Here is an 18,236-nt window from a genome sequence, read left to right as displayed (position 1 = left end):
GCCTAAAGACAATGTATTTCAGATTTTAGTTGGAGAGTTTTAGGTAAGGATCTCAACTAAATTATGTCTCTATTTATTCACTAAGATCCTCAAGTTAGTTGAAACTTTTTAGAGTACTATACTCTCTAGTGTTTTCTGTATACTCTAGTAGCTTATATCAATTATCTATCTCGAATGTAATAAAGAAATCGCCTCTCAAAATGTAAACATGTAGTCGAATTCCCATACATACTTATGCCAAGCCACCAACGCAACAAACGGGCCTGCGTAGGAGATACATAGGACGTATATGAATACCGCTACCGTTGCGCCAGAGGTCCCAACTAGAATTTGGGCCAGATGTCCTTGACACTAGAACCTTTATTTGAGGGGGAAATGTGAGGGAAACACCGAGTATTATATGATGGGTTGAAAACTGAGGCGAGAACTCCCAAGCGTACCATGGTTATGCGCCTGCATTATTGTGGATCGCCTGTTCAGCAGCTCTTGTTGTAAAGAGCCAGAGATCGGTATCTACTGAGCTCATCTTCCGCGTCATGGTGATCACTTCAAGTCACAAGTACGAGATCTAGCAACTTTTTTTCCATTTGTTCTAGTCCTCCACCCACAATGGCACTGGAGACGAGGTTTGGGATTTTGTGCCCCATCCGCATTATCCGCCGTATCCGAGACCATTGATCCGCAGACTGACCGAGCTCATACGGAGTAATGACAATGTCAATTCTCTCTCCATCCATTCTGCTGTACAAATGCCTCCGGGATGCCGGAGATCTGTGTTTACCGTGCAAGCATCAACATTTCATGGCAGCCTACGTAATCTGCCACACCGAGACCCGTCACGCCCTCTAGGACCCTCCATACGCGTACTGGTCTGGGACTGCGGAGCCTAGCTCCCCAGACCTGGGGTTGCAGAGCGGACCGTGATGGCAAAGGTATGGAACTGGGCCGGCATTCTCGTATCGCCGTGGTCAGGGTATATCAAACAACCACCCTTTTGTCCTGCAAACCCTGCAGTGGGTTGAATGATCCACAAGGTTCCCGTCGCTTTTAACCTTACCGTCATAACCAAGTCAAGCAAAAGATGGCAACCATGACGATGTCAGTGACATCTGCATCCAAGGTTGGTTGTTTGTTACTTGCCGATGCCTTCAACAAAAGTATGCTAACAGCAGCTTCAGAGTCGAGAGCCTTCTCCCAATCGAGGCATGACAATTCCGGATCATGTTGAGGCTGGAGAAGTGCAAATGTCCCAGAACGAGTTCAGGACCAAATACGGCATTGATGCGTCCAAACAGGTCAAGCTGGTCAAGGTGGTGTTCATGCGATATCAGCATCCTGACCTGCAAGAGATCAAAATTTTTATGAAAGGTAAGTCTCAGACGGCCCCCAGAGATGACAATTGTGCACAGGGGTTGGAGCCAGATGCTGACAAGGCCCAAATTCAGACTTTGGTCTCAAAAAGGTCAAAGAGACCGCCACCGACATCTGGTTCCGTGGCTATGGCGTCGATCAGTACGTCTATCACGTCCAAAAGGGACCAAAGAAGTTCCTCGGAGGCGCTTTTGAAGCTGAGAGCTACGAAGAACTGGGAAAGTTAGTGTGCCACCGAGATCATGACCTCTGACAATGAACTTCTGGTGCTAATACGAAGTCAATTCACAACAGGGCAATCAAGATTCCTGGAGCAAAAGTGCTGACCAAAGGAATTGAGAAAATGGAAAATGCCCCAGGAGGAGGCTATATTGTCACATTGGCCGACCCTGAAGGGTTTCCCATCAACATTGTTTATGGACAAACTCCTCGTCAGGCCGAATCCATGCCCGCGAAACTGGCGTTCAATCTTGAGAACGACAAACCTCGAGTCCGAGAATTTGCTCGGTTCAAACCCGGACCAGCTGCTGTTCACAAGGTATGTCTGCCCATGCACGGTGCCTAGCCTTTTTTTTCTTCAACTTTGTGAGACAGTATCAGATCTGACATCTTCTCAGCTCGGCCACTATGGTCTTGTCGTAGACAACTTTGACGCCGTGATGGACTTTTACACCAAAAACTTCAACTTTGTTCCGTCCAATGTTCTCTACACCAACGCGGACGGTAAGACGGTCAACGTGGGAATGTTCGCCCACATCGACCGCGGCGACGATTTGGTCGACCACCACACCCTGTTTTGCGTCAAGCTCGCCCCGGGACAGGAGACGCCGCACGTCCACCACTGCAGCTTCGAGATCCACGACATGGACACGCAGGCCATGGGCCACGACTGGCTGATGAAGAAAGGATACAAGCTCGTCTGGGGTCTGGGTCGGCACGTCCTCGGCTCCCAAATCTTTGACTACTGGTGGGACGTGAATGGATTCATGGTCGAACATTACATTGACGGAGATGTGGTCAACAAGGAAACCCCGGTCGGGTTCCATAGCGCCGATAACGCCGTGGATACTGCATGGGGACCCGACGTGCCTAGCACGTTTCTCGAGTGATATTTCATCCTCCTCGCAAGGGGCCGATGGCAGTGAGTGCAATTCGTCATGTGTGGCGGTCTGCAGAGCAATCGGGACATTTCTGGGCTTGGTTACAGTCTTTTTCGCTAGGTAGTCCTACTATTTACCAGTGGCACAGACAAACATAAGTCACGGATTCTTAATATGAGCAATCTCACTCTTCAGGAGGTGCATCAACACGTAATGTCTTCTGTGTCCCCGACTCTTTCATGCTCATACCCTCGAAACAAGACACTCATATTACCCCGTCGCAAAGTGTGCATCCTCGTATCATGCCACCTTTTCGTCATGCAAGACACTTCCACTTCTCTTGATGTCCGCCTGGTGAGTAATCTCCTCGAGTCTCTGTTCCAAGTCATGACTGGCGTAACTGTCCTTTGTGGTTCCCACGACGATCCAAGGTGCGTGCGTGAAGAGGTAATTCATCTCTTCTAGAGGTCGGCGAGCGGTTTCGGGCAGTAGTAGCCAAAAGAAAACGGCGTTGGTGAAGTTGCAAATGATGAAGAGGAAATAGAACCGATAACCACTACGATGATAAGTGTTGTCAGTAAAGGTGCTCGAATCCATAATCATACAGTACACGTGAAAGGTGTGAACACAAGACACGAGAGAATAACTTACATATTGGTCATGGCGATGGGGGTGACTTGGCCCTGGGAGAGAACAGTTAGCACTCGGAGAAGGTCAGGGTATGGGGAGTAACAAACAATCATGGTATTGAAGGCGAAACTTGTCATCGTAGCAATACTGACACCTTTACTTCGGGTATGTGTGTCAAAGACTTCGGCGGGAATGATCCAGCTCAGAGGTCCGCATGTGCACGAGAAACTGAAGTTGTATAACCATGTCATTATGATGAATCCCCCTACAGAAAACAAAAGTCAGTAACCTATCGATCCAAGATGACGGAGGGTCGGTCCCATGCGAAAGAAAAGACCAGAAAACTTACACTGAGCACCACGGTTGGTAGAGACACCAGGTGGGAATTTGGCCAACAAGATGGTAGCAATGATGAATGTCACCATGTTCCCGAGATTTCCCCAGACTGTTAGGTTCATCAGTGTGAGATTGGTGTCTATGTGCCGGAAGATTGCTCAAGCGTCAGACTTACTGAGTGGCCAGCGACGTCCAGTCCTATCAATAAACAAAATGGTGCAGAATTGAGCTACCAATGCAATTATGCTGTTAATTCCTTGATACCTGCAGACGACAAAAGTTGTCAGTAACCATGTAGAGCACACACGGGACGATACATCACTTACTTGAGAGTATCGTTTCCAGAGATACCAATTTGGCCTTTGCTCATGTCAGTATTTCTAGTGCTCACACCCTGACTCGTTCTTTATATTTACCGTAAATTGTAACCGAATAATATTGAATGGCAGAAACACCAGTCATTTGAACTGATGCTTGTAGGGCACAGCACAGGAAAAGCCTCCGGAAAGATGAACGGGACCTGAAGAGTTCGAGGTACGATTTCGCCTCGTTGTCATGTTCGTAGGCGATGGAGGATTGGATTTGTTCGTATTCTGCCATGACCCAGGGATCCTGTTCGTTGCCGTGAGCATGGAGTTGGGCTAGAACTTTCAGAGCCTTGTCTGGCTTGTTGTGATCCATGAGCCATCTATTGACGACAAGAAGCAACTGATTAGCAAACACACAAACCATACACGCAGCCAGGCGGCAAAATCATTCAGGATCCATTTCGCTTACCTAGGTGACTCTGGGAACATGAAGATGAGCAAACCCAAAAAGATGGCCGGGATGATTTGGAGACCCAGAGGGACACGCCACTGAGCGCTGTTGTCGGCAATGTGGACATAGGTCGCCCATGAGATCCAAGACGCTACCAGTGCACCCACCCCAAGCATGAACTGTTGGAGGGCCGTGATGCGACCTCTGATGCTTGGATGTGCCAGTTCGGCTTGGTAGAGAGGTACGATCATGACCAGGAATCCAACACCCAGTCCGGCGAGAAATCTTCCGCTCCACAGGTAATGAATTGTTTCGGCGCCGGTCTGCAATCCACCACCGAGACAGAAGATCAAGGCACCGACAGCGATGGTCCATCGACGCCCGGCGTAGTCACCGCAGGGACCTGCCAAAAGAGCCCCGAAGAATGCTCCCGTGGTGAACATGGAGACCACCAGGCCAGATTCCGTATCGTCGGGTGCGAATTTTGTTTTGAACGTCGAACTGGCCACGACTTCGGCAATGACACCAAGGTCGTAACCGTAGAGATAGGAACCCAGTGAGGCAAAAACACTGACTAGGAACTGGTACCACTTTGGAGGAAGAGCCATGGTGAGCAAATACTGACGGGGTATCTGGTATGAGGTAGTTTTGGTATGTGAAAAAGAGACTCGAGAGATGATGGCGAAAAATCGAGTTGAAGTCGTGCGACTAGACCACTAGTATATGTACTCGTATATGTATGACTTGCAAAGGACCACCGATCGAGCTAGTACCAGGTTACTAGACTGAACGGTCAGTCACTTCGATCAGAAGAGCCTCCCGCAATATTTCCCACAACTACCTACTCGTGGCAACTCCCCGCAAAAAGCAACAGGCTGGCCCAACCGGAGCAAGTGTGGACAGCGGAGAGTCATGCGGGCATGATTGCAGAATTTCCAGTACCGGTGTCTCATGAACCTCCAGAAGCGAGGGAGAGGTCCGGAGGGAAAAGACACAGACGGAGTTCTTTCGTAGTTGTTGCATTTCGTTTCCATAAAAACAAAAACTCCGGCGGAGGAGGAGAAGAACTGAAGTCCCAAAGAGGAAATTCTCCGGCGTTGGGCCAAACATCCCTTGTCATTCATGAGATCCAACAACCACCGTTGGCCTCTCATCTGCCGAGGAGGATAATGTCCAGAAAGGTGATTTGTGTCTCTTCTCGACTGAGGGTTGCCGCTACTTCTCGTATCCATCTGCGCGTGGTCCCCACCTCACGTGTCTTTTCACCTCCTTACCGGACTCAGTACCAAAACGATTCACACTCGGGACTGTGTCCGCTCAGTCATTCTATAGTGGCCCGGATATTTCTCGAATGAGAAAAAGACTGGGAGCTTAACTGCATCTGCAAGGCTCGCACATTGCAAATCATATTAAGTGGCGGGTAAGTGCTTGAGATATTAACCAGTGATAGATTTCGCATGCAGTAAGAGAGCTCTGCACGTGACAACTGGAAAGGAAGGGAAGGCCTGATGTGTTTATGATATTGACGGCACTTGTCTGGACAAATATCCCAGGGCGAAAAGAAGGCCTCTTCTGAAGAAAAGTATCTCGCTTTCGCCGACAGTGGCAATCACCAACTCAACATTAGCACCACAAGCATGACAACCTACACACCAAGCAAGTCGTCGAAACCGTCGATATCAATCTTCCCAAATCACAAATTCTCCAAGATCGACAGGAACATCTACAGTGGTTTCACCGAACACATGGGACGATGCATCTACGGAGGGATCTACGACCCTTCCAACCCTAACAAGCACCTGACCACCCCCGAAGGGTTCCGCAAAGATGTCCTCGAAGCCCTCCGGCCACTCTCGATCCCGGTATTTCGCTACCCCGGCGGCAATTTCTGCGCGACGTACCACTGGCAAGACGGGATCGGACCGTTGTCTCAACGTCCCTCCCGGCCCGAGCTTGCCTGGGGAGCCGTCGAGACCAACCACTTTGGAACCGACGAGTTCATGTCGTGGTGCGACGCCGTGAAGGCAGAACCCTACCTCTGTCTCAACTTTGGCACGGGTACTCTCGACGAGGCACTCGCCTGGGTCGAATACTGCAACGGCACGAAAGACACGTACTGGGCGAACCTGAGGCGCGCCAACGGCCATGCCGCGCCTTACAACGTCAAGTACTGGGCCCTGGGTAATGAAATGTGGGGTGATTGGCAACTCAACCAGATGACGGCTTCAGCCTACGCCGACCGTGCGTGGCAGTGGGCAAAAGCACTCAAACTCCTCGACCCTTCCATCGTTTTGATCCTGTGCGGCAAAGAAGGTCCGACCTCTTGGGATTACCAAGTGCTCAAACATTGCCTGAGGCCTGCGGGACTCAGTGACCTCGGCGAGACTCAAACCCCCCTGATCGACATGCACAGTATCCACCTGTACACGGCCAGCGAGGACCACTACGAAAACGTCACCGGCCCTCTGGCCGCCGGACGCTCCATCGAGGTCTGTTCAAGCCTGATCGACCTGGCCTTTGTCGAAAATGGACTCCCCCCGACTCAAAACAGACCCAAGATTTGTTTCGACGAGTGGAACGTTTGGTCACCCCCACGAGCCCCCGGGAGTAAAGGGGCAGAGGAGGAATACACGCTCTCCGACGCCCTCGCCGTGGCCGTGTGGTTGAACGTCCTGGTCCGCAATGCCAAAGATCTGGGTATGGCCTGCATAGCCCAGAGCGTCAACGTCATCAGTCCGCTCATGACAACCGAGACCGGAATCGTGAAACAAACCACCTGGTTCCCCTACGAGTTGTTCTGTCGCTATATGAAGGGTCATACTGTAGCGGTACACCTTGAGTGTGACGAGTACACGGGACCGACCAAACCGAAATGGGTGAGAGCAACTAAAGAAACGCCCTGGATGGACGTCAGTGCCACGGTCGACGACGACGAAGGCTACGTGACCGTGTGCGTGGTGAATATGCATCTAGAAATGGACTTGTCCACAAAGATAAACGGCACGGCGGGAGCAAATATTCACGTGTTTTCAATCACAGGGGCGAATGATAAAGTCACAAACATGGCTGGTAAAGAAGAGGTCGGGATCAAAGAGTCGGAATGGGATTCGAGTGCAAACGCAGAGTTTGTCTTTCCGAGATGTTCTATCACAATGTTGAGGTGGAATCAAAAATAGACGCAAAGAGAAAATAGAGACCTCAATCAATACGTGAGACAAGCATCAATCATACTGCAAAGCAGAATCTAGATGATTGCATATTGGCTTCCCATTATCTGTAAGACAGGAATATCAAACTTAACCTGCTTTCCTGAGCTCGGCCAATTTGGTCAAAATATCGTAATACTCTCTGCTAACTCCCCAGCATGCAAGCCTCGTTCGAAGCAATTTTGCGCCTTCGAGAAGTACCTTTTGGGGCGTCTCACATATGTTTCCTACATTAGTCATATACCCTGCCATACTCTGACCATTCCGGACAAAGTGCTGTATAATCTCATCGTCACAAGGTCTATCAAGATGTATGAATTCTGGTCGATCATCCGAAGACGATGAGTCGTCACTTTCCGAATCAGGGATGTCCTGAGGTAAAGCCGCGGTAGTATCGATAGAATGCACGGGCCCTGTGGCAGCTGGAGAGGTTGGTCGTTGATCTGCATGTGCGGTGGACTTGTTCATAAACTTCGCTTGCCTTTGTTTTCTCTCGACACGTGAGGGCTGAATCGCAGCACCGGCGTCAGGCCCACTCGGACCACCCTCGGGCCTCTGGTTAGCAGCAACAGCATCCCTCTCCAAAGCGCTGGACTTGTATGAGCCGTAGGTCCAAAGCACCAACGAGGCTAGATATACTGCGATGGGTTCGTAGAAGCTCATTGCCGAGTACCGCCGAACATACCAGAATACCGATCCAGCATGAATCATTGCCAGACGAGCTTTGTGTTGATCTTCCCGCAACCACCGCCATGTTATCTTTCGAATTTGTGGCAACTTAGCCTTGTTACGAGGTTGATAGCTACCATCGTGAACGTAGAAGCTTGCCATGGGCGAATTTCCGACTTTGCCAATCAAAGAGAAGAGTAAATCTTGTATTTCTTGAAACGGGGTGAGAAGGACGATGCGAGCAAGGTGCAGGTGAAGCATAACCGGATGCTCGACTCCAGAAGCATTAGCAACAACACTAGATGCCTGCCAAGTAAGAACATCAAGACAGTCACAGGCGCTATTCCTCCAATTGGCGTACAATGGATATAGTGGAAGCCAGAAATTGTCCTTGGAAGGAGTGTTCAAGAATCCTCTGGCTTTTCCAGTTGGAACCCATTCACTGAGTGGTTGTTTGATATGAGTTCCAACTTCCCACGTACGTATGTAAAGCGCATGGATCAACAATACCTGAGATAACTCGCTGTAGTCCAAGCTCATTTTCTTGTTCTTGTAGAGCGTCTCAAGGGCAACACACAACGATGGTGTTTTCGATGTGTGTCTCTTAGCTTGCACCCAAAGATCGACCGTCGAAGCCTCCCAAGCCAATTCCACACAAGGCAGTGGTGTCCTAGCATCGTCCATATTACACAAAGGGCGTGCATTGGCCATATAGCCTAGACAGCAGTCGAGCAGCCACGCAAGATAACCAACTCGACGCAATGACTCTGTTTGGATCCATATTTGCCAGGTTTCTAAGCTTTCGCCGTCGAGGTGGGCTGGCTCGGCGTCTGAAGAATCACTAGTATCTGGAAGCTGAAGAACACCCGAAGCAAGGCACCAATGTGACAGATCCGCATGGTAGCGGGGGGCAAGGTATCGTAGCTGATCACGGTCTGATTGCAAGAGGCCGACGAGATTCAGGATCCGGGCTTGTGCTAGTGGAATGTCTAATGGATCGGCATCAGGTATACCATCCGAGTAGTGGTGTATCGCTCGGCGCAGAAACTCCTGAAAAGCTTCTCGAAAATCGAGGGCATTCTGTGTTTTGAGAAAAGTGCTACCAATTGCCGCCACTGCAAGGACCACTATCATATGTGTCTGAGATCCGAATGATGGTCGATGGATCAGTGGAAAGCTGGAGTGGATGTGTTCGAAGTAAAGTTCAGTGCACGTGTTAAAATCGGCAAAGCTAGGAAAATCTGACTGCACAAATCGGCGCGGAACACCTGTGTCAAGACATAATGTTCTGAAAAGGTCCATAATGTTTTGGTACGTCAAATAGGCGATATGGTTTTTGGTTTCTGCAGATGTTGTCATGTTGACAGTATCGGGCGGTGGTGGGAAAGCAAATGAACTCGGTTGTTCTCTGGGCCTGTTGAAAGATTCTGGAATGTGGGACATTTTACGCTTCTTGCGTTTTGTATCAGTGGTTGATATAGTTTGAGTAGATCTGGCCATATTCAAACCGTCACTAGCTGATGACGAGGGGCTGGGCTCCATGCCTATGAATGCGGCAGGGAAGTTGTGACTTTCCGCTGTTTCTGGGGACACGTTCTGGATTTGATAAACTTGAGAGTTGTGGTCGAATGGAATTGGCATGCTGTATTCTGTCCCGATGGTCGGTTCGGTGGTTAATGGAGGAAGTATGAAAGAGAAGTCCTGCTCCAATTCTGCATCATAGGGTGACGGTATCAGCGAAGGAGGGATCCAATTCAATGGTTCATCGTCAAATGCGTTGTAGTCATATGTTGGAAGGACTCCCGTAAGCTCAGTGTCGAATTGCGCCGATATGGAGCCATCTGCGAACTGATTTCCCTGTTGTGTCTGACTTTGGGAAGATGTTAGGGTGTCAACGTCGATCGGTAGCTGACTAGACCTCGAAACAGCTTCTGGCGCTTGGTTGTAACTATCAATCAGCGTAGGATGACCGTATGACTCCAGACCATGACTTGACCTCAGCGTTGAAGTCAACGCTGGGGGCTTCATATTCGACTTGTCTTCAGACAGATCCTGTTGCGGGCCATTCGCTGCAAAGACCAACTCGTTGAAATGGCCAAGATGTTGCTCTCTCGGTTCACCACTGTCGAGTCCATTTCCAGGTTGACTGTTTGAGATAGATCCCTTACGTCGTTTACTGGGATAGACACATTCTAGCTTGCGAGTGCTGGGACAGCCTGAGCAAAAGTCTGCTGCGTATTTGGAGTAACGAAAGACTTACTGGCACCTGCCACATGGGAACCCCCCAGAGCAACGAGATCGCGCTGCTGCACACCCTTGACATGCCCGGAAGGTGCCAACAGTGACACGATGCACGGGGCCGCGGTCTTCTGTGGCATGATGGTTTCGTTCATGACGAAGAAGAGTGTCGGAGCGGGCAAAACATTTCCCACAGACTTTGCACCCAAGTCTGTTGTCGCCGCTCTTCTCCTTCATTGCCCGTGCGGAAGCATTTGGCGACCCTGTAGACCTCTTCCCGGATATCAGGAGGTTGTTCAAAGATCGAAGGTGAGGGGTACGAGTATGAATTCAAGTGTGGTTAAAAGAGTTGTCGTTTCATCACGACTGAAGTATTTATCCGGAGCTTCACGTGCTGTTTAACTTGGGATTTGGCGGGGCTCAATTTATTCAAAAGACGTAAATGACTCTGATACAAAAGGTTGGAGTTTTGGTCAGACATGGGAATTTATATCTTCGTCTATCTACTGAAACCCCATTGCCATCTTCTTCATCTTGAGTTGTTATTGTACACGCGACGATCAAGCCCATTGTGCGACGGCTTTCTTGACAACTTCCTCAACTCTCAACTCTGGCAGATTCAAGTACTCGTTTCCAGTCTGTACGATTCCTTCACCGACTAGGTCGCTCCCATACCCATCGAGAAAGAAGCCAGCCTGGACAAGCTGTAAGGCCGACGGAATATCCTTGTTCTCGCGCCACGATGACTGCGCCTTACTAATGGCATCGTCTGGATTGAAGTGCTCGATGTTATAAGTCACGTTCTGTTCCTTTTCGAGCATGGCAATGATGTCCTTCTGTGATGCCTCGAATCCGCGAATCGGGACGACTTTGTTTGCTGTTTTTGACGGGGAAAGTAGGACTTGGGTGATTCCGTGCGCGGCCCAAGGCAATGTCGTCCACGATAGTGCATGATTGCCATCGGCCCATAGGGTTGCAGTATGGGATTGGATGTTGATATTGGCAAACGCGATCGCCGGTTCAAGAGCCCTTTTGTTGGACAATGAATGTCAGCTTCAGTCTTGTCTTTCGAGTATGTGGTTTGAACCGGTCAAAAACTTACCAATCCAACCATAGCCCCGTCGGCACAGCAGTCCAAGTGAATCCTGTAGCCTCTTTACTTCTCAACAGGTCAATTACCCCTCCTTTCGCATCGAAGACAGGAGAAAGAGCTCTGGCAGCTGCGTTTGTGTTGTTGACACCGAACTCTGAAGGTAAGAAGCGTTTGACCTTGGCGTCGATGGCAGCATCGATGAGTTTTTCCTCGGCCGAGATCGACCCATACCCAATGGCCGACACCACGGCGTCCGCACCGTGCATGGCGTTTACAAGCTCCTCGTGCGGGAGGCTGTCGTCGACATAGACTACCTTGGCGCCCTCGGGGAATCTCGACTTGGATGATTTGCGGGCAATGATAGTCACAGTAAAGGATTCGGGTTGGCTCAAAAGGGCTTTGACAAGGTGGTGTCCTATGTTGGTTCCGCCGGCCTTTTTTTGATTTGTTAGCCATTTTGGTCCCAGGTTCTGCCTCTTGGAAGGGAAGATTGAATGCATACTCCGAACACAACGACATTCCTCAATGGTCCCTCTTCTACAACCATGGCTGTGATTCTTGCTTGTATGATCTGCACTTCAAATGTGTGGGAAGTTGTCAAGTTGTAATTATGGTTTTGACTCGTCTGAACGGCACTGAACTCTCCAACACTGTAAATTCTTGTTGACACTCATGATCAGCAACAGTTCGTGTTATATATATATTTCTTCATTTTGTCGATTTGTCTAGTCTAGTCAATCGTCCCTCTAATGACACCATCAAGTTGGTGAATGTCAATATTGTTCAGCATCCTGACGATCCAACATCATCCAGCAGTTTCGAAAGGCGCGCGCTGACCAAGTAACCTTCTACGAGGAAACATTTCAATATGATCAACACGACGTTAAAAATTGCCATGCCTGCCTTGCGATTGGCGACTGGAAGATACTAGACATGGAATGAGGTTGTTTTTTTGATTACTGACGGAGATGCGCTGTAGTACTTACTGATCGAAGAGCCGATTACCTCAGCGCTCACGCTCTCCCTTACTACTTCAATACTTGGGTGCCGTCATTATGCAGTGGCGCTGCGGCCGTAATTTGACTAAGCACGGGTGAGAGAATAGGTAGCAGCTAATAGCTTAGGTACTGAAAGTGAAAGGTCTCAACCAAAAAGTTGAGATGAGTAACTTTGACAGAACACGTTGTGGCCAGATACAGTCTGTACACCACCTTCGGTCACTGAGCTCGCTAGGGACTACCTGTTAATCAGCTTCGACGATACACAGCATGGAGAGTGTCTACACAGACAAAGGGATCCCACGTATGTGTTAAAACGCTTATCCGTCATTTTTGCTCAGAGTCACAAGTTGACATTGTCGATGATGTTACCTAGCCATTGGTCCATATGTTAGTACACCACCACTGTATACAAACCCATTGTCGTCGCGATTCCATATCCAAGGCACATCATTACTGACTTCGTGGTTGTGATTGATCCACAAAAAGTCTCAAGCCATCAAAGCAAATGGCTTCGTCTTCGTTTCCGGTCAAATGCCTGCAACCTTTGAGGATGGCAAGATCAGATTGACAGAAGGTACCGTTGCCGACAAGACTCACGCTCTATGTCGCAATGCCGGTATCGTCCTTGAAGCGGCTGGATCGAGTCTGGACAAGGTTGTCAAGGTCACTGTAAGTCCCGACATCTCACGTGTGTGGCCGAGTGTCCATACGTATGCACAAGTACATCAATGTATCTTTAAGTTTTGACCATGACAATGTACCCAGGTGTTTTTTGCCAATCTGGATGATTTCGCGGAGATGAATAAGGTCTATGAAGGCTACTTTCCTCAGAAACCGGCAAGAAGTGCTATCGAGGCAAAGAGATTGCCAGCAGGTGTTTCGATGGAGATGGAGTTGATGGCACTGCAATAATACCTGAAGCTAGAGAGACTGGACTGTAATATTCTATTCCACTCAACCCAATTCACCCATCAAGGATTACCGAATTCCTCTCGTGGGTTAGCAAACGTCTTTTCCCCCAGGAGCGGACCACGGCCGTCACCCAAAGGATTTGGTCAAGCACTAAGTCGCCGGATCTCCTTGTTGGGAACGACTCTCGCGTCCGGTGGTTCGACGCATACCCTAACCAGTGCCTTTGCAAGTTGGGATACTTTCACAACTGGAATCATCATGAGGCCTCCAATTGTTCCAAGCACCTCTTTATCGTCTGGAATCACACCGCCTGGTCTGAGCATGGTGGCTGCAAAGACGTTTGGGTTTGCTTCGGCAATATCCAACAATCCTCGTTCAACAGATCCCTTTTTTTGGTTTTCGTGTAGTTAGTGACTTGTGATCAATGATCAATGATGTTCATCATCGACAGAGAAATGCGAGAAAATTACCTTGATCTTTCGAGTATCTGAAAGCATCCACAGACTTTTGTCTTGATCACACTCTGCTCCATCACCACTACAAAAGACAAATTGAAACTTTTGTGATTGTGACTGAAAACCAGGACAGACACCTTTGACAAACGCATTCGCAGCAGCCAATGTGTAGTCTACGCCGACCTTTCTCGCTGTTTCGAGATCAGGAAAGTCCCCGACCTTACCACCTAGGCACCTAATTGACCTCTGTAAGTATATCTACCACACGTCGGGTTGTGATTAATACCATATGCATCCTTGTGACCCTTGTATTTGATGAAGTAATTCTTGAGGATATGTTTCAAAGTCTTGGTGAATTATCACTTGCACCTTGGGGTCACTGCTGAGGTTCTTGTCGATTTCTCGTCTCGTGAGAACAATCACCGAGGTTATTGTTGGATTTTGAATACATTGAACAACGACCTGTTTGCCTATGAAGCCTGTGGCGCCAGTCACAATGACCTTCATGGTATAAGGTAGAACTATTGCATGGTTATTGAAATGGCAATTGCAAGGACCCTGAACCTCGGGCGAGTAAGTAATGGCGAATGGATGGTTGTGTGTAGAAAAGAAATGCTGTTGCCTTTGGAGGTCTCGCTTAAAGGACAATTTGTGTCATTGGTCGAATCATGTTGACAATGATATATCCCTGTCCAGCAGGAATGTACTCCGTACGTAAACAATTAAGAGAACAACAATCTTATGAGACTGGCTGGTTTCTAGTTATAATACTTGTACCAGGTAAACAGGGAAGCCCTCCTAATCCCAGGTACCTATTCCACGGCGCATCGAATTACTGGACACTTGACGACACGCCGATGGGAATTGTTCCACCCAAGCATTACTTATTCATACGTACATTCATAGTGTTTGTTTTATTTTCGTTACTCTCATCCTCAAGCTGAAATAAATAGTAATCTTAAGCCACGGCCACCAGAAAGTTCTTCTCACCTTCTTTCGGCATCACGGTCCCCATCTTCAACAGATCATCGCCCACCGCCAATCGAAGTCTCTCGGCCGTGGCAGGACTGTGAAGGATCAACGGCTCCTTGACTCCATTGTCCTTTCTCGCACTCACCAACGCATCCCTCAAAGCGAACAATGCGGCGGCACCCAAGAACAAAGGAGGCTCCCCGACGCCTTTACTGCTCTGGATCGTGTTGAGGTGGTTCCACGACACGCCCTGGAGCAAGGTGACATTGAACTCTTGAGGGATATCGCTGAAGCCAGGGATTTTGTAGGTTCCCGGCCCCCTTGTGAACAATTGACCGTCTCGGGTCCAGAGAGATTCTTCGATGGTGAAGAGCCCTTGACCTTGAACGTACGCGCCTTCAATCTGACCATAGTCGATTGCCGGGTTGATAGATCGACCCACGTCCATGTGGATATCGGTCCTGAGGACTGTATGGTCTCCTGTCAATAAGTCAAGTTCGACTTCACTGCATGCGACGCCCTAGAAAACAACCAACAAAACTCGTCAGTACCTAACGAATGGCTTTTCGGTCAAGATGATAAGACATAAGAGTAGATCTCACCTGTGTCCAGTAATAGTACATTGGCTTGACTGAACCCAATTTATAGTTACCCCATTGATATCCAACTTTTGGCATTTTGTAAAATCCTGAAGCCGACAGGTTGACACGATCCATGTACGCTGCATGTGCGATGGTTTTCATACTGGCGTCAGGACCAAACTTCTCACGGTATGGTTTCAGACGCTCATTCAACTGATCGCACGCATCCTTGACGGCCATGCCGTTCAGATCACTACCCGAAGACGCGGCGGTAGGCGACACGTTCGCCGTGTAGAAGGATTGTGTTTCATTGGTATAGATGGCGTCAACTGGAAGATTGAGCTCTTGAGCCGCAACCTGTGCCATTTTTGTATAGAGACCTTGGCCCATCTATTTGGAAATAGTTAGTTCTGGCTGGGTGAAGGATGGAACGTGACGGATCTCCACAACGAGGGGGAAAAGGCATATATCTAGCAAATATAAAGGATTGAGAGACTTACCTCGGTACCACCATGGTGCAGAAGAACGCTGCCATCGGCAAAGATCTTGACGGCGGCACTGGCTTGATTCAAGTGGTTTGCAGTGGCAAAACTGATTCCGAATTTCGCAGGGATCAATGCCATGCCGCGCTTCTTCCACTTGTTCTTCTCATTGTACGCTTTAACCGCCGTCTTACGATTCTCAAAGTCACATCGCTCTTTCAACTGGGACATCAACAACGGCACATGCCAGTCCTCGTCGATCAACTGCAGGAACGGCGTGTGATTTCCTTGCTTGTACATGTTCTTCAGACGCAACTGGTCGATGTCGATCCCGAGTCCTTCGGCGACGGCATACATGTACGTTTCTGCGATGAACATGGCTTGTGGACCACCGAATCCTCGGAACGCAGTGTTGCTGTGCGTGTTGGTCTTGCACAGGTGGCCGCGCACATGCACATTGGGGATCTCGTAGCAGTTTTCGACGTGCGTAGCACACCGATCCATGACGGCCCCGCTCATGTCGTAAGACCAGCCGGCGTTGTTGTAGAGGTCGACGTCAAGCGCGACGAGGGTGCCGTCGTTCAGGGCCCCGACCTTCCACCGAGCCTGGAAGGGGTGTCTCTGACCGCTGGTCATCATGTCTTCGTCGCGGTTGAGCATGCATCGAATCGGGCGTTTCTCCTTTTGCGCGGCGACGGCCAACACGCATGCGATCGGCGTGCTTCGTGATTCTTTGCCACCAAATGCTCCTCCCATGCGCTTGACTCGTGCGTTGATGCGGTTGCTGGGCATACCTGTCGTGTGGCTCACCCATTCTTGGGTTTCCATTCTGTTTTGGAAAGTCAGTTTATACTTACTTGTCTCTCAAGATGATCAACTATGCACGCGCACGCTCTGACAGGACATGATTTGGTGGCAACTTACGTGTTTTGTGTAGAGGACCAAACATCCATGTACCCATCCTCGATGTGCGGAATGACCATGGACGCATTTGTTTCGAGATAGAAATGTTCTTGTCCTCCCATGCGGACTGTCCCTTCAAATACCCGGTCGCATCCTGCAAAGGCCTTGTCCATGGCGTCTTCGATGGCGAGACCTTTCTTCAGTTGACGTGCGTGGTCATAGAAACTCTTCGCCTCGATAGCCTCGTCTATGGTCAGGATCGGTGGGAGGTCTTCATAGACCACCTTCACCAACCTCGCAGCTTTTTGTGCCTGGAGAGCAGTAGCAGCGTAGACCAAGCCAATGACTTGGCCGTGAGACTGGACAATGCCATCGGCGAATAAGGGTTCATCAGCGCGGATGGGACCCCAGGAGTTACGTTCCTTGGTGAGGTCATTCTTGTCCACGTAACCAATAGCTAGACCGGGACCAATGGAAGGTGAAAAGTCGACTTCGATCAGCTTGGCGTGTGCCTTTTGCGAAAACACGAATGCCCCATATAACTCCTGGTCCTGGTGGGGGATGTCATCGAGGTACTCCGCCTCTCCAGTGTTCTGTTTGAGTGCAGACAGATGCGGAATCTGCTTTCCAACCACTCTTTGTTCGTTGGGATTGAAGTTGTCTCGGTTCCCCGACGAGATGCCCCTGTGGATCTCTTCGATCAATTCAGGATCGACCTCGCCGAGCTTGAGTTCGGCAACTACCTCGTGCCAGAAACGGAAGAAGAACGAGAGTGCTAGAGTGATACGATAAGTCGCCATGCCTCCCGGGACACCATAACTTAGATTGAAATCCTTCCGCAAAGATTGAAGACCGGCCTCGAGTGTTCGTGAGTCGTACCATTTCTGACCACTGAGCACCTCTGCAGTGTTCTTTGCCAGGACAGTCGTTGGCGCCATACCTCCATAGGCTAGTGCTATTGTTTCAACACGTCCATCGTCGGTCAGTCTGACTGTGAAGGCTGCGGTGACAATAGCGATATCATCATCCTTTCTCTTCGCCTGTTTATAGGCCTTTGTGATCTCTAGTACTTCGGGAGGAGGGATGGGAAAGCGGATTTTCGTGATGACAGCGTCCGAAGGCAGACTAGTCTTGCGGTAACCGAGGAAGAATGTCTTCATCGGTAGGAGGATTTCGCCGCTGCTTTTGCTTTGAGCGACGACCGTAGCTCCTGAAGCAAGTAGGACAGGATTCATGTCGGAGATCGGGGACGCGGTTGCTATGTTACCGGCGAGCGAGGCGGCGTTTCGAATTTGTCGTCCTGCGAAATATCGAAGTTGCTTTCTTGCAGCCTCGAGTACCAAGCCGCGTCGTCCTAGTTTGCGGGAGAGGTCTTTGAAGAGAGCCTCGCAATCTGTCAGGCTGGTGTTGGCACCAACGACGAGCTCGGTCATCTGAGCGATGTCCTTATCGCTAGAGGGCATGTTGGCCTGCTTCAATTCCGGAATGTCGCCAACGAAGACCATAATGGCAAACTTGGAGTACTTGA

General features: G+C 49.5%; 6 protein-coding genes across 7 annotated transcripts; 3 read left to right on the top strand and 3 right to left on the bottom strand.

The window, feature by feature from the left end:
* The first annotated feature begins 746 nt into the window (after nt 1-746).
* PV06_03345 (uncharacterized protein) lies at nt 747-2,611 on the top strand. Its single transcript, XM_016404120.1, has 5 exons — nt 747-1,120; nt 1,179-1,368; nt 1,446-1,593; nt 1,666-1,909; nt 1,989-2,611. The coding sequence occupies exons 1-5, from the start codon at nt 1,082-1,084 to the stop codon at nt 2,478-2,480; spliced, it is 1,113 nt and encodes a 370-aa protein (XP_016265125.1). The 5' UTR covers nt 747-1,081; the 3' UTR covers nt 2,481-2,611.
* Nucleotides 2,612-5,833: 3,222 nt separating this feature from the next.
* On the top strand, nt 5,834-7,372 carry PV06_03344 (uncharacterized protein; the record flags this gene model as incomplete). The annotated part of the gene is made up of 1 exon (XM_016404119.1): nt 5,834-7,372. One exon carries the CDS (start codon nt 5,834-5,836, stop codon nt 7,370-7,372), a length of 1,539 nt encoding a protein of 512 aa, XP_016265124.1.
* A 120-nt stretch (nt 7,373-7,492) lies between these two features.
* PV06_03343 (uncharacterized protein) lies at nt 7,493-10,661 on the bottom strand (the record flags this gene model as incomplete). The annotated part of the gene is made up of 2 exons (XM_016404118.1): nt 10,332-10,661; nt 7,493-10,277 (listed from the first exon to the last, which is right to left on the bottom strand). The coding sequence occupies exons 1-2, from the start codon at nt 10,544-10,546 to the stop codon at nt 7,493-7,495; spliced, it is 3,000 nt and encodes a 999-aa protein (XP_016265123.1). The 5' UTR covers nt 10,547-10,661.
* A 114-nt stretch (nt 10,662-10,775) lies between these two features.
* Nucleotides 10,776-12,055, bottom strand: PV06_03342. 2 transcript variants are annotated; one of them, XM_016404117.1, is made up of 3 exons: nt 11,905-12,055; nt 11,412-11,836; nt 10,776-11,338 (listed from the first exon to the last, which is right to left on the bottom strand). In XM_016404117.1, the coding sequence occupies exons 1-3, from the start codon at nt 11,947-11,949 to the stop codon at nt 10,870-10,872; spliced, it is 939 nt and encodes a 312-aa protein (XP_016265122.1). In that variant the 5' UTR covers nt 11,950-12,055; the 3' UTR covers nt 10,776-10,869. The 2 variants fall into 2 exon arrangements, with proteins under 2 accessions (XP_016265122.1, XP_016265121.1); XM_016404116.1 differs by having other exon boundaries at nt 11,412-12,055.
* Nucleotides 12,056-12,570: 515 nt separating this feature from the next.
* PV06_03341 (uncharacterized protein) lies at nt 12,571-13,523 on the top strand. The gene is made up of 4 exons (XM_016404115.1): nt 12,571-12,704; nt 12,777-12,790; nt 12,890-13,072; nt 13,169-13,523. Exons 1-4 carry the CDS (start codon nt 12,671-12,673, stop codon nt 13,313-13,315), a joined length of 378 nt encoding a protein of 125 aa, XP_016265120.1. The 5' UTR covers nt 12,571-12,670; the 3' UTR covers nt 13,316-13,523.
* Nucleotides 13,459-14,277, bottom strand: PV06_03340 (uncharacterized protein; the record flags this gene model as incomplete). Its single annotated transcript, XM_016404114.1, has 3 exons — nt 13,459-13,701; nt 13,786-14,005; nt 14,057-14,277. The coding sequence occupies 3 exons, from the start codon at nt 14,275-14,277 to the stop codon at nt 13,459-13,461; spliced, it is 684 nt and encodes a 227-aa protein (XP_016265119.1).
* Between the last annotated feature and the right edge of the window lie 3,959 nt (nt 14,278-18,236).

This window comes from Exophiala oligosperma (genome assembly GCF_000835515.1).
Source record: "Exophiala oligosperma strain CBS 72588 unplaced genomic scaffold supercont1.3, whole genome shotgun sequence".
Classification (NCBI taxonomy): domain Eukaryota; kingdom Fungi; phylum Ascomycota; class Eurotiomycetes; order Chaetothyriales; family Herpotrichiellaceae; genus Exophiala; species Exophiala oligosperma.
This window is presented reverse-complemented; position numbering and strand designations above follow the sequence as displayed.